General features: G+C 37.0%; 1 protein-coding gene across 2 annotated transcripts in view; it reads left to right on the top strand.

Moving 5' to 3' along the window:
• Positions 1 to 4,303: 4,303 nt before the first annotated feature.
• Positions 4,304 to 16,264, top strand: part of KCNN2 (potassium calcium-activated channel subfamily N member 2) — a 69,541-nt gene continuing 57,580 nt past the window's right edge. The window contains exons 1-2 of one of the 2 annotated variants that reach the window (XM_026720064.2): positions 4,304 to 5,461; positions 6,789 to 6,884. In XM_026720064.2, the coding sequence (XP_026575849.1) occupies positions 4,304 to 5,461; positions 6,789 to 6,884 (1,254 nt within the window). The remainder of the gene's footprint in view (positions 5,462 to 6,788; positions 6,885 to 16,264) is intronic. The other variant, XM_087926944.1, reaches the window with a different exon arrangement.

Here is a 16,264-nt window from a genome sequence, read left to right as displayed (position 1 = left end):
TATTTAACAATAATAAAGCAGGCAATGGGATTCTAATTGCATCTACTTAGAATAAATTTTTATTGGCTTAAATAACAGTTAATTCCAAGGAAATATGCTATGAGTTGCAGCTTTAAAGACATTACAAACCTGGATTATTGTACTATGAAACTGCAGTTTCTTGGATTATAAAAATCTGTCCAAATAGCTGAACAACTACAAAAATACCTTGATTTTAAGATTATAATAACATTATTATCTGCAATTATTTTTTAATCAATTCTGAACATAACGGTTTCAAGTTAAATATTTATTGCATAATTATTTGAAATAGGTGCTTGGACCTCATGTGATTGCTTCTGGATGAGTCTGAATAAAAGATGTGATTGCTTTATGAATCCGACTCTAAAGCAGCAGCATTTTTTTCAGGCTCATGAAAAAGCTTGAAAAAAATACTCTGTCTTTTAACAAATAGCAGATGCTATGCTTGTACTCATGAAAAGTCCAAGCACTTCTTCTGAATCATACTGATTGTAACATGTACAATCTTAATCAGATATAATAAATCATGGTGTAAGTTCTTTAAAAAGAACTTATTTGAGCAAAATATGTCACCAATATAATGCCTTAGAGTGTACCAGTTACCAAAACATTTTAGCTTGCAGCCTAACATATCCAGTAAGGCTTTAACAAGAGGTAGGGTGAGGTTCTAAGTAAGTATATATAATGAAAATATTCTCAGTTGAATGTTTGATACAAAGAACTGAATAAAAACAAAAAACAAGCAGCGAATGTGCTTAGCATTATATTCTCTCTGGAATCTGTTAAAATGAATTATGTATGTGAACATGCTGGAAAAACAAGACAAAACTGTAGCAGATGATCAACTTTAGGGCTGTTGTAGAATAGAATTTCAGGAAACTGAATCCAAGTCAGAAATTCAATTACTTAATGAAAATGATCTTGTTTCACTCTTTGGCTTCTGTTGACCCATTAGGAGTGCCCTTATCATGTGAATCTTTTGATCATTTGGTAGACTGTTGCAGTAGTTACAGAAGTGAAAAATCTGCCATTGATTAATGCTATTCTATTCTGGGATTTTAATTTTCAAAGAAATATTAATAATTGAAATATATATTTCCTGAAGGTATATTTTACAAACCAGTACAATCAGAAATACAACAATAGGTCAAACCTCTGAAATAATATAGCTGTATGTTAAACTTATTAAATGTTTCCAATATTATCACCTCTAAAATGATTTTTAAAATCCTGAATCTGTTGATTTTAACATGTTTTTTTTTCAGAGAAAAATGAGAGGAAAATGCTAATCAATAGAAATGTATGACATTTTCATTAGTCTATATAATCACCTCAAAATTTTGGTCACGGATATTGAATTTGCATTGTTGCAACATCACAGCTTTGATTAGTTTGCATGGATTATAGTAACTTTCATGAACTGGACTAATCACTTAAAAAAATCTTATCCCCATTCATTTTCTTGATCATGATCTTTTTAATATCTTAAATGTCATTGCAATGTCATATCATGCAACACAGTATAATACAAACATTTTGTGGAATATAAATTTCAGTTAAGATATCACAAAAATTTATCCCTTCCTAAAACCTACTCTTAGCTAATGTCAGACTACAATTCTCAGAATCCTGGATCACAATCATCTCCAAGTTGGGACAGAAATCTAATATTGCGAATATATCAGGGAGGTACAGCTAGGGGAAAGCTGCAGGGGCTACATCAGCTATGTCAAACCTATGGCCTAAAAGTCAGAGCTGTGCAACCTAAGTCTGGGGCATCCCCAAATCCCATTTCCCCAAGTTTCCACCAAAGTATAATTTGGGCAAAAAGGGGAATTGTTAAATATATGTCTATTCTTTATATCAAAATTATTTTTACTTTAATTTGAATCAAGTTTTGGTTCTGCTCTCACACAATTTGGACAACGCAGTTCCCAGCACACTGCAGAAAGCCCATTGCTGCACCTCCCTACCTCCGCCCACCCCCGAAAAAAGAAAAATATTTTTGTCTTGCCATAGACAATGAAGCATTCCCTAATTGAACAAGCATTAATATTTGTATCTCAGTGGTATTAAATCAAAGGTGTAAAATGCAATATTTTTTAAATGTATGCCACCACTAGCTTAGCTAGTGATAAACCAAACCTAAGGGCTTGGCACAGACAGATATGGACAATATTATATCCAGGATCTTTCTTTATAAATTTATTTTGTCATCTGCCTCAGTGTCAGTGGCTGAAAGAAAGAGAGAGGGGGGAAGGGAGAGAGAGGGAGAAAGCAGATGATGTCATTTGCTTCAGTGTTAGCGACTGAAAAAGCATGACAACCGAACACGATTTAAGGAAAAGCCTGGTCTCAAGGTATCCAGATAAAACGATTTTTCACTGCGGGGTTTATAGTTATTGTTTCGAGCCAGAGTTAGAAAGGGCTCTAGAGGAAAAAAAGGGGAGAGGGAGGTATCTCTAAGAGGACTACACTTTGTTTACAACAAAGGCTTGAAAGTCAGGACTGGGTGGGTTTCAAAGGCACAATCTGGCACTCTTCTCAAAAGACAGCACCGAAAACCTATTTGTTGATCTTTCGCTCCAGTTCAGGGAGGCTTTTTTTTTTTTGTCGTCCCCCACCCTCAACCCAAGGCAGCAAAGCAACAGCGCCCGGGATGGCTCCTGCTGCACCCTCTGTATTTATATGCCTGTCTGTCTGCCCACCGTCCTGCAGAGTCCCACCGGTGCCGGAAGCTCAAGGGAACCCCGCACGCGAAACGCCAAGAGGCGGCGAGATCGTCTGACAGGATTTGCCCAAGGCTGAGCACTCCGCAGCGGCCCCGAGCCAAGCCGGTCCAGGCGAACGGTGGAAGCAGAGAACCGCTCGGCATGTTTCGGAAAAGGCGTAAATGTGCGCGAGGCGAGGCTCTCGCGGCGGCGCGCTCGCCCGGTCGGGGAAACCCTCCTTCCCCCAGCCGAGAAGGCTGCCGGCTCCCCCGCCCCGCCCTCTCACTGCACCGCCAGGGCTTCCCCGCGCCAATGCACAGTCTGGCGGGAGTTACTGCGGCTCGCCCGGCTCCCGCCCCAGCTGGGGGTGCCGGGGCCGCCGCCGCTTTCTAGCAAAGGTTACTCGCACAGAACACCTCGCCTGGGAAGGGCTGGCTGGCTGGTTAGCCGGGAATAATCCTCCCTGCCCCCTCCCTCCTCTCCCCCCGCAGCCGAAAGAGCGTTTTCCCGTTCCGTCGCTTGGGAGGGAGGAGGAACGTGAGCACCGCCTTTCGGGCTGGCATTCCGGGATTTCCCTTTGTTGAGAGTCGGGAATCCTCCTTCCTCAGCGGTCTTTCCCTGCCGCAGTCCTCAGAGCTCTCCCTCCGGACCGGTCTTCTAGTTTACAATCGGCTTAGGCTGGAAGAAGCGGTTTGACAACTGGATTCTTCTTGCTCACTATCTTTTCTGCTTTTTCATGCTGGGGCATCCCTGGGCTTTCCCAGCAAAATTGCAGAGTAGAAGGTCTGAAAACTGCCAGCCGAAGATCCAAACGCCACACACGTCCTTTTGTTTCCTTTGAGGGTAACCCCTCCCGTTGCAACACAGGGAAGACCTGTCCTCCCCCTGTCCCCCTCCCGCTCCCCAAACGGTTCGTCCTTTAGCTTCCTCAGCCAAAAGGGGACCCCGATTCGGGAGCCATTTACAAAGATTGTGGAATCCTCCCACGAAAGTTTCTGCAAAGGTTTTTATACGGCATATAAAATCCCTGCAGATCTCCCTCCTTTGTTCTTCCCCCTCCCCCCACCCCGCTAAAAAAAAAAAAGCACAATATTTAACCTTTTCCGGGGTGGGGGAAGAAAAGAACAAATGGGGCAGACCACCATCTCCTGGTGCGGGATATCCTAGCGAAATATAATAAACAACCAAGCTATCATTTAAGGGCTGAAGCCCCGGTTCAACAGGCTCTGGAGGAATCCAGACAGAGAGGAGAAGAGGAATCACCCTTACCTGTCTGAGCAGTTCTTGCATCAACAGCGGGTGCTACTGGTGATAGCTCCCCTCCTCCCTCCCGGACTGTCACTGGGGTGGGGGTGGGGGTGTCTGGTGGTGGCAAGAGGAATTCCCCCTGGCAGGGAGGAATCCCCCCCGTAGGAGGCAAAAGAAGGCGGGAGAAGCAAACCCCCCCCCCCTTTGATAGCTGTCACTAGCACCAGCAACAGCAAACGCCACTCCTGGGATTTTCTTGGCTCCCCTCCCCGCGCGGTGTTCTTCTCACGCTGCAGTTTTTTCGCCACTTTCCAGGTGACGTGATGCCCGTTGTTTTGGTTCGCCCGACCAATCGGACTCGTCGCCTGGATTCTACGGGAGCCGGGATGGGCCCGTCGTGGCGGCAACAGGACTCCCCTCTGCCGACCATAACGCATTGCGCAGGGTGCACCGCCGCCTGGTCTTCCTGCAGCTTTAACAGCTCTGACATGGAAACCCCATTGCAGTTCCAGTCGAGCTTCTGCTCAGAGCAGCAGCAGCAGCAGCAGCGCCCACACCCGCATTACCACCAGCAGCAACACCACCAGCAGCAGCAGCAGCAGCACAGCGAAGAGAGGCAGCCAAAGCAGCAGTCCAGCCCGTGCTTCCAGTGCAACAGCTGCGCTTATTACGGGGCTGCGGCTGCCACGGGCGATCACCTGCCGCTGCTTCTCCGCACTTCGTCGCCTCTGTCGGTCGCCTTCCGGACTCGCTCCTCGCCTCTCTCTTGCTCCGCAGCTTCTTCCCGCCAGGGCAGCCAGCTCAACGTGAGCGAGCTGACCCCTTCCAGCCATGCCAGTTCGTTCAGACAGCCGCACCACTATTCCCAGCCCTACCAGCACCACCACTCCCACTCTCACCCGTGCCAGAGCGTGCACCACCAGCAGCAGCCGCCCCAACCCTCGGGCAGCCCCAACAGCAGCACCGGCAGCGGCAACCACCACTACCAACTTCAACAGCAGCAGCAGCAGCAGCGCCGCGAGAGCAACCCTTTCACGGAAATAGCCATGAGCAGCTGCAGGTACAACGGCGGCGTCATGCGTCCTCTCAGCAACCTGAGCTCGTCCCGTAGGAACCTCCACGAGCTGGACTCCGAAGCTCAGCCGCTGCAGCCCCAGCCGCCGCCGCCGCACTCCAGCCCCACCGCCTCAGCTGCCGCCGCCGGCCCCGAAATCGTGGTGTCCAAGCCCGAGCACAACAACTCCAACAACTTAGCGCTCTACGGATCTGGCGGCGGCGGCGGCGGCGGCAGCGGCAGCCAGACCAACAGCGGCGGCAAAACCAGCAAGAAGAAGAACCAGAACATCGGCTACAAGTTGGGACATCGCCGCGCGCTCTTTGAGAAGCGGAAGCGGCTGAGCGACTACGCGCTGATCTTCGGCATGTTCGGGATCGTGGTGATGGTGATCGAAACCGAACTGTCTTGGGGCGCTTACACCAAGGTAGAGAGGCTCTCCGCCCCCCACGATCAACCGCCTTGTACCTTCTCGCCTTTCGTGTATTGTATTTCTTGCATCATATTTCTAAAGGCATCTTTCCCCCTTCCTTCCCCTTCCCCCTCTTTCCCTTTTCTTTGTTTTGCAGCTTTTTGCGTTATCCCTGGCTATTTTATCCCTTCTATTTTATCCTTCACTTGCTTTAAGTACCTCCCCATCTTCAGACTTTGATCCTGAATGCTTGACTGAAGCCCCAGGAAGATTGTTGACTATTAACAAACCCTTTCCCAGATGTAGATTCTTAATAACTATGGCCATAAGGGGTTCCTGAGTCTGCATTCTAGGGAATCTGGTATGGGGACTTTTGAGCATAAGAGCTGTCCATGATAGTGCTTCAGTTGTCAACTTTTCCTTATGAAAATCAACTTTTCTGGATTGCTTTGATGAGTGTCTGTTTTAAGTTTTCTCCCCCTGCAAATATGTAGAATACCAACTCAGGCATGTTTTGTTTTTTTGTTTTTGAGCAAATGGTGTGATGCATTACATTGTTCAAAGAGTAACTCAGGAACTTAGTGATTTGTACGACCAATAGACATTGCCTTTGGAATACTTTCTCTAATATCTGCTTTGAATCATTTTATATCTTCCATACAAATACTAGGGATGCTTTGCCACTACAATTCCCTGCATTTGGCACACAGACATTAGCAGATTGTAGCTTCTCAACAGAGTAGCAACAGCTGAGTATTAAACATTCTTTCTTTGCTGCCAATGTTGCAAAGCTGGAAAAGACATTGGATAGTTCATTGATAACATTAATAACCTTGAGAAAGTTAGCTTTTTTAAAATGAGAGGCTTTGGAGTCTTTACATTTTTTATGAAGCTATAATTTGTGTAAAGCAAAGTGTCTTGGGTTGAACTCAACTTCCTGGATATGTCCATGTAGTTTTCTTGGCAACATTATGGAAGAGTTTTGTCACAGACTTCTGCAGTATTTTCAACTTCTCAGTCTAATTTAGAGCCATGGTGTTTTCTGGTAATCTTCCCTTTGACTCTGAAATTCTTAGCCTTTTGCTGTCAAAAAGAATTGCCAGCTTTGTAGCATATGAGAATCATTTGTTGAGGATGGAAGAAATTAGCAACTCTTGCTCCCTATTACTTTTTCATCCTTAAGTATTAATCTGTGGTCATGTAATATTTTTTTTACAAAAAGAGTACTACCTGGCAGTGAACTAAATCTTTTTTTAACCAGATACCCATTATTTTTCTCTGAGATCTTCCAAACAAAGGACAAAAAAATATCAACATATAAAATATATTTTTTTTCTTGCAGGAGTCGCTATATTCATTAGCCCTCAAATGCCTTATTAGTCTCTCTACAATCATTCTGCTTGGTCTGATTATTGTATACCATGCAAGGGAAATTCAGGTATGTACCACTTATGAATCTGTATTTTTCAAGGACATCTCATAGAAACTCAGCAGTCTGCATTAATGCATTTTTTTCACTGCCTTGGAGATGGTGTTTTGTTACTTATAAAACCTGAATATAGAAATCTGCGTGTTCTATCTGTATTTATCTGCCTTTGCAGTTAATGTATTAATGTAAAAGTGAGAGACATAATGCCTGCTATTTTACAATAAGTATATATTTGTTAATCCATTCTGGATCACATGACTATGAAGTCTCCAGTCACCTCTAAATATTAATCCTTGGTGCTGCTGTGTTAAACATCTCATGTACAAAGGCTGGGTAGCTTTTAAAAATGAAAAGATTATAAAAATATAGAGCAAGAAGCTCTAAATTCTATCCATAAATGCTGCAAGATTTGCAATAACCACAGTAGTCTTAGAATTCAAAGTGCATTTTGGTTAAAAGATAGCTGATTAGATCTGATTTTTGAAGAAAGATTTTAATCTGATTCATTTCAAGATTAAAAAGGCATAGCTCTTTTTCCTCTTAAAGTAATTTCAGCCATGGTCATGACCTCCATAAAGGAGGAACAGCATAAAAGGTACCTTCTGTAACCTAATACAGCATTGAATAAAATGATACCATTTTTTCCCATGAGCAGAAAATGTTTTCATTGGTGGAGGTAAATATTAGTATGTAGTGAGCAGTCACTGTAAGTCTGCTAAGATATGCTCAGACAGAGCCATACATTATGAAGGTGTCCAAGGTCATATGATCTGATGAACTTAATTTGGATTAAAGCATTGATATAAAATGCATTTACAGGTTACAAAGTCATTAACCACCACACCTTTCTGATTAACTGATTATGTAGGAAAAAGCTACCAGTTTTTAATATTTTTTAGATAGTCCTTGCCTGTCCTAAAGGAAATAAGTGATAAAGGCTTCTCTATTATTGCCTAGTAAATTTAGTGAATAATAACTTGTAGTCTTACTCGAGAGAGTCTTTAGTTTTATACATTTGAAGAGATATTAAATAAACTATGACAACTTTTCCTTCATCAGCATTGGAATGCTGCCACTTTTACCTTTTTATTTGCAAATGGGATATCAATAAATATTTAAAAGTTTTGTAAACGGTCTTTTTAACATAGTTTCTTATGTAGTTGTTTAGCAGTTATTATTGCTATATAACTTTGGGCCATACTAAATTTTAAAATATACACTTTCTGCTTCATTTTTTCAACACATGTTTTAGTTAGGATTAGTCAGTCCTATGTGTGAAATCTTCACCATTTTCTAATTAATGAACTTCATTTATTCACATAAATATTAATAACAAAATTGATGCACTCAAACAAAGCCAAATGTAGCAATTTTCCAAAAGAAAATTTACCCTCCTTAATAAGACAAATCTCATGGACAGATAAGGTTTCTGCTTTGACTCACATAAGTGCTGTGATGGATTATATTATTTTAATTCATATATTATTTTAAAATTTCATGTTAGTTTTTCTCTAATGATTTAAATGCCCTTGAAGCAAATTTAATTCACATGACACAATTTAGCAAAAGCATAAAAAAGCTTTTTCTAATTTTACTACAAGGAATTATTCAGTTATGAAGTTAGTAACATACATTGTATTCAAAAATGTCACAGTACCAAATAATGACTGTCTTGGGAGTGACACTTAAATCAGAGGTTATTTTAGTTTCAAAAAGTGCCATATGAAATCATTCAGTGCAAACTGTTTCCTTGAGCCTTCCAGTAACATGGTCCCTAGAGATCTTAATGATATAAAGTTCAAACATTTGCATAGTGTTATTTTTTTTTAAGAATTGGCCTGAAGCATTTTAAAATCAACATAAAAGTGTTTGTATAGGATATAAAACTACAGCCTGAACAAGCTCATCTAGGTTTCATGACTATACTTTGGAAATACAATAAACAGTTTCATTATCTCTGTCTCTTATAATAATGGTGAACTTCATACTTTTTACTGTTATGTGGAACAATAGAAAGATTTAAACACACACACACACACACACACACACACACACCCCACCATAAAACAAGGATTACTATATCAAACTTTACTAGAAAAAAATAAATGATCCTGCATGAATTTAAATGAATTCCAATAGTTTTTTTTTTTAACCTCAGTTTGTACTGAAAGATAGTACACCCAACATTCTACTTTGTTCAGCACTGTGGACAGCTCTAAGTAGCATAAAAGGGTTTTTAAAGACATTTATGTACCTGTTGTGTGTGTGTGTATCTATTCATAAGTTATTCATAGTGTTCTGGAAAACCTGAACTTATATTTATGCTGAATAGTTTCATTTCTTATTGTTATATTTATATAGCATAGCATATATTTATATTTAATTGCTGTTTTTGTGAATAAATGTGAGAAATGAGTTAATGAAAAGAAAGAAAAATGTATTTCACCTTTATTCAATATTCAAATATTGAATATTCAAATATTATTCAATATTCAAATATTCAAAGGTGAGAACATCTCATCTGGAAACTTGTTTTTGGAGTTTAGAGCATTTCTCAAGTTAATAAAATTAGTATATATGCTCTAAATCTAACTTTTCTGTTCCAAAAAATAGACATACGATGTTTCATTTGGCAGAGGAAATTTTTTTCCTAAATAACATTTTCTTCAAAATGTTGATCAAAACTTTAACGTATTTGGAGTGACAAATAATCGCAGTTATAATACCTCATATTATTTTAGCATTTGAAAAAAATTATAATAATTCTTCTTCTTGATGAAGAATAATGACCTTTTTATTTTAGCGGTGGTGTAATAAGACTGCCAACAGAGGAGAATATATGTTTTCTTTCTGTAATAATTTTAAACAACAAAATGTTAACATCTTATTGGTGCTTTTTTAAAAATTGAAATTGTCAAAATATTCCATTTTCAGAGTCCTTAATGTCAACTACAATGTCATTTGATTCTCTGTTATATTACAGAATATGAACCATTAGTCTAAATCGCTTATATTTCAATTCCAAGAAAATGTAGACAGAGTAATGGGGTGGAAATAATTTTCTGGACCTAAAAATATATAAATAGTGCCCCCCTGATGCAATGAAGTTTTTCTAAAGCAACCTTCTTTGGTCTGGTGTTCTCTAGATATTTTGAAATTGTGTGATATATCAGAAGAGTATCTTATGGAAGTCTGTTGTAGTATCTCTAAAAACTTGCTTTTAAAATGAATACGTTTTGAAATATAAGAATTTATGTGTAAAATTAGTATCAGCTTGGTTGTAAGCATTGACACTTATATGCAGTCAACTTAAAACATGGAAATGAGCCATGTGCATATATACAATAATAGTTCCGCACATAGTTTCAGACTAGTCCTATCATAAATGTCCAAAAACAAACAGAAATTGACAGAAATATGTTATATGTATTATTCAGAAATATTTATTGAATCCTTTGTCCTATTAAATAGATTCTTCAATTTAATAAGACAATAGAAATCATTGCAATACTTAATCATAGGGTTTAACAATATTTGAGTCAATTTTCATTTTGGAATATAAGTTTGAGACTTCTGAAACTAAGAAGATCAAATATACCTCCTTCATATGGGCTAGTTCAGCGCCCCCCAACTTTTTTGTGCACCAGGGACCAGTTCCTTGGAGAGAGGTTTTCTTGCAGACCAGAGGGCGATGTGCCTTTGTGTGCTCCTGCATGCCATGGATGGAACTTCACTTGTTTGTGCAGCTTGGTTTCTGGCATTCTGTGGCCCAGTGCTGGTCCATGGACCAGGGGTTGGGGATCTCTGGGCTAGTTGAAACATGAATATTCTCAAAATTTGTAATTTATGATGCTACTGATAATTAAAATAATTTATCTTTTATATATTTGGCCAAAGGCCAAAATAAATATTTATTCTAAGAAGAATTATAGATGGTATTTTATTTCAAGTAAATTAAATTTTAATTTAATTTAAATGTAAAGACATTTAGATGATATCTAATAGATGATCTGGATGGAAGAGTGCACTTTTCGCATCCTCTCTTCCACTCTTTACATGGTTAATTGTAGTATTGTTTAGGACTACCTGCAGTGATTGGGTATTTGGGCCACTGTTCTGCAGTCCTTCTTGTCTTTCTTCACTAGATAATTCTAATCAGTTGTTATGGGGAAGGACAGGTAATCCTTGTGGCCATTCCAGTCACAGCTGCAATGGATAGTCCTTTTCGTTTACTGTTTAACATTTACATGGAGAGAAGCTGTTTGTATGAGCCCTTCAAGGTAGACCGAACTTGAACATAAAAGTTATGAATAGTAAAACTCTTTTATTATAGAGATATGGTAACAAATCTTTCAAATTGGAATGTGCCTCCCTGCTTTGTAAAGAAAACTAGGGAGGGACAAGTCTGAGTAGTGTTCCCTAAATCCATCCCTGTTTTGGACTTAGTTTTGTCTTATCTGACTATTTCCTTGGTTGTGGTTCTTCCTCCTGTTATTCTCACAGACTGTTACATCTAACAGTTTAGGTGTAGTATCATCAGCTGCTCTGGCTGGACTGGAGATGCTGTGAAGGTCCTTTACTAGTGTCTTGAGAGTATAAGGATCTAGATGAGAACAGTAACACTGGAGATAAACTTAGTGTGAGTGTTGATACATTGATCTTCTCCTGTTTATCTTTTTTTGATGGAAAAACAACATCTCAGAAATAATGGGTCTTGATTTGAAGACCTTTCTGGACTCGGGATCCTTACTAAACTGTCCACTGGAGTCTGTGATCAGGGAGGTATGCCCAACTGACTGATGTGCCAGTTATAACCTTACCTGAGGAGATGAGGCTACATCCCCTTGTCATTAAAGAAAAGGATTACTGCGGTGCACTCTACATTGCGTAGCCTTTAAAGATGACTTGGAAACTACAAGATTGCTCTGGCCTAAGTTTTGACTAAGCATTCCCTATCAGCAACATAAAACATTTGTTCTTACACTGGCTTCTTACTGGTTTCTGGGTAGAATTTAAAGTGCTGGTTTTAACCTATAAAATCCCTGCATAGCTTGAAGCAAACACATTCTGCATCAAGATTATATCAAGAGAAAGTGATTTTCTGTTGAAATGATGACCTTCTGGAATAATCTCGCCCATTGATGTCAGGCTTGCCTTTCTCTGAGAACATTCAGGAAACAACTAAAGAAAGAGCTCTGCCATATGGCATTTTCCTAGGGAATGGACATCCTGAGATTCTTTTGCATGTTTTAAATGTTTTATTTTTAAATCTACTATGGGTGTTTTAATGCTGCATTTGTTTGATCTCTGTTACCATGGATGTTTTATTGTTCCTTATTGCAGATGTTTATATTTTGCTCTAAACCATTGTGAGTCAGTTTATTGAAGGTGGTAATACAGGTTTAGGAAACAAGCAAGAAAGACACAGAAGCCTTTCTTACAACATATTTTGTACTGAATAATACAATTATCAAGGCACAAAGGATGTTTAATGTAATTATTAATCTTAAAAAGAAATCAATTTTCATATGAAGCTACCTATAGTACGTGCTTTTATAATTGGTTTATTCTAAATTAGAAAATAAGTCAACTAAAAATAAAAAAATCAATCAAAATTTTTCAATAACAATAACATATGACTTCATTCTGCAGATTTTTTATCATTGTCCTTTGTGTTAAATTTCACAGGTAAAAATATTCACATATTTAAAAATATAGTTTTAACTATACTGATCTCTGAAATTACGTTTTTGTGAACTTTATGTGTATATATATATATATATATATATATATATATATATATATGTGCATACATGAAATTAGAGTTGATTCCTGCTCCTTTTGCAATCTGCTAAACTTCTCCGAGCTATGTTGGACTCTTGGGAGCACTTAAGAGTAATGAGTGAAATGGAAATTAGAGAATGAACAAGGGTGTGGAAAAAAATTGACAACTATTATCATTCTAGTGCAGCTTTCTAAACAGTTCTTCTGTTGGCTTGAAGAGAAAACCCAGCTATGTACTGTTATTCCTAGTCAGCTAGAAGAAACAGCTCTAGAACCATTTAGAAAGATATTGGAATATACACAGTTAGTGGTGGAGCATCAAAGTACATGACAAAATACAGAGGCTTCAAAATGATGGCACGTGCATCTCAATGTCATTATACAATAATTATACAATTATGTAGTGCTGTGATGATGCTGGATGTGAGCACATAAGTCATTATTATTTCTTCTTCATCTTATAAATGAGAGATTTATTTACACACACACACAAACCAAAGAGGGAAAACAAAAACTATTTTCAATAGAATTGAATTTTGAGCAAATTAAATTGGTTAAATATAGTTAATAAGAGTATGCAAACTTTTAAAAAATTAGAAGACAGTGGTTTGGACTTCATTGTACTCAGTACTTTTCTTCTACTCATTAAAATCTTTTTCAGATCTGTCTGTTTTAGGAGTTGATTTATTTAAGTCAACATGCCTCTTAAAACAGTCCTAGCTTTATTTAGGCTTTCACAAAAAGTTGAAAAGAATAGACTGCTTTAATAAATAGCAAATAGCATATTGTCTTAAAATATATTATGTTAATCTACAGTGGATTTAATCATTTTCATTCTTCCATAACAATACTATTTGCTACTAACTTTTGAAAAGGTTTGGGAGGCAAATCCATTTTTTTTAGATTTGTTGCTGACAATGGATTGCTAGTTATTCAATCATATTGTCCAGTTTCCTACTCTTTTTTCTGTAGTCAATTACAGTGTACTGATCTTGTACTTCACATGTTTCCTGATTTAGGTATGTGTGGGTGTGTGGGTGTGTGGGGGTGGGGGTGGGTGTGCTCTAGGAGCTTTGGGATTAGGTCTGTGACATACTGTGATAGATGTGAATTTTTAAAAAATGTGTATTGGTATGACTATTGATTTGATTTATACTTCAACTATTTGCTCTGGTGAACACCATAGGACTACAAATATAAATCATAATGAAAAAGTTCCGACGCATTCTTGCCTTGATTTCAGTAAATAAATGATTTCATATATTTGTTGTACCAAGACTGGACTCAGTAAAACATAATGCGGAAAATGACTTATTTCATGATTCCCTTTAAAAGTGTAAATGGAAATACTCTTAATACCTCAATTTTTCCTTATCTGGAATTAACTGTGACATAACAGTATCGATGATTTTATTATCTTTAAGTGTCTAATTTTAGTAATCTTCCTTTTTATTTTCTGTTTTCTATTTTGTTTGTGGTAATAGGCTGTTTTACCATTTTTATATTATACATTATATTATTTTATATATTTTTATATTATATTATATTATACAATATTATAAATATTGTTCATTAATACCTGGGGAATTGAAAATTAAAGTTCTGTGAATTGAGACTGTGAAAAGAGACTATGTTCTGCAAATAAGAATGAAACAACAGTTTATTTTTATTTATAAATCTAGATGCATAAGCCTGATTAATATTCTAATCTTAATAGATAGAACCAAAAACATTAATAATTATATATTTTATCTTGATCATGAATATTCAGAATTGTGCCACAGATTTGTATGTAAACTCCGTAGGGTGTTGTACACTTTAACATCTCCGTTACAGCTACAATTTGGAAAGAAAAGGACTGTTTTGAGAAAATATACTTGGCCTCCATGCTTATTATATCGAGACAGTATGTATAGCAACAAACATATACTCATCTGCATATTATAATTAACTATTACAGTGCATTGTTATTACAATGCTGTGTTGTAATTTAAAAAAGAAATCCTTGACTTAAAATTATGATAGGAAATGAATAGTTAATCATATAATTCAGATCCATCATAAGGACTAATCCACACATAATGCCAAATCTTAATATATCTGATTTTGGTTTTACACATTCTGTAATCTCAGACATTAAGTTTCTGTAAATGAAACCCTGGCTTATCAGCATGCAAGAATTGTGAACAGGCAATGAAGTTAGGAACAGAAATTAAAAAAACATGCTGATTTTAAACTAAGGTTATGGTATTGATGGTGATATAGCATTGTTCCCAATAATCTACCTTTTAAACTACACTGTAATATATATATATATTGTTGCAGATTAAAAAAATAGGGAGGGGGGAACTAAAATATATCAAGAATAGAATTTCTAAAAGATTGTACAGTAAAATACAATTGTTTAAATGTGTTTTTATAATTCAGATGTGAATACCTGTTACAGAAGCCTGATGATGGCAGATGAGATTCTGCCAAAACGTTGCTACAACTTTAAAAGCACAACTACAATGATGTGGGAAAATACCCGAACAAAGCTGAATGCCATACATAATATAATTAAAATATATATTTAAACATATAGCCAAACAACTCCCATAACTCCTGATTATTTTTATTAAGAATCGAAACAGATTGTCTTTCTCTATAATCTCTGTATAATCTATATAATCTGTATAAACTTCTAAATCCAGACATTCTAAATTGCCTGCACCAATTTTTATTTTTTAAAGTTTCTTCTTAACAACTATTAGATTTTAAAATGAAAAATATTTTCTTATTTCAATGAAATAAGAATGATTTTAACAACTATTAGATTTTAAAATGAAAAATATTTTCTTATTTCAATGAAATGTAAAATATCACTCTTTGTTAAGACAGAAATCTTTTTATCACAGAATTTAATTTGATAATAAAGAGCATTTAAATTTGAATATTCCTTTCCAATTTATCTAAATAATAGTTTATTTCCTAATAGTATATAAATTTATATATATTTTATTAATTTTTTATTTTTTATGCCATCATGATCCATATTTGATTTTGATATTGTAATATATTATAGGCCTTAAAAAGTTCTTTCCTGAACAGTTAAGCCATCTTTATTTCAATTTTATAATTATTTTAGACCAAGTAGAGGCCAGTGGTACAGGAAGTGCATTGCTATTGGAGACTGATGTTCAAACACCAAGTTCATATTTGTTTGTGTTTTTTTCCTGCTGCACAGGAAAAATCTGAGCTAGTTACATGTCTGAATAGGCCAAACACTATGAATGTGGGATTGTTGTAATGATTGGTTTTCAATTGTAACAAAATTTTAGAATAATAAATGTGATAGTCTTACTACTTGGGGTCTCATCTGCTCCCAATTTAAATGCAGTTCTAGGGTTGATAACCTCACTCAATAATTGTATATCCTATATCCTTTCATTTGTTTATCAAATGAAATAGATTTATACTTCAAAAAATTAAACCAAAAAAACTACACTGAAAGCACCAGATAATATGGCTACCAGGTTTTATTTCTTTTTTATTTGTTTTATTTATTTGTTTACTTATTTAGTTATATCCCAACTTTATTATTTTTACAAACAACTCACAGAGGC

The sequence above is a fragment of the Pseudonaja textilis genome, chromosome 2 (assembly GCF_049901715.1).
Source record: "Pseudonaja textilis isolate UNSWEBS1 chromosome 2, rPseTex1.2, whole genome shotgun sequence".
In the NCBI taxonomy this organism is placed as follows: Eukaryota; Metazoa; Chordata; class Lepidosauria; order Squamata; family Elapidae; genus Pseudonaja; species Pseudonaja textilis.
This window is presented reverse-complemented; position numbering and strand designations above follow the sequence as displayed.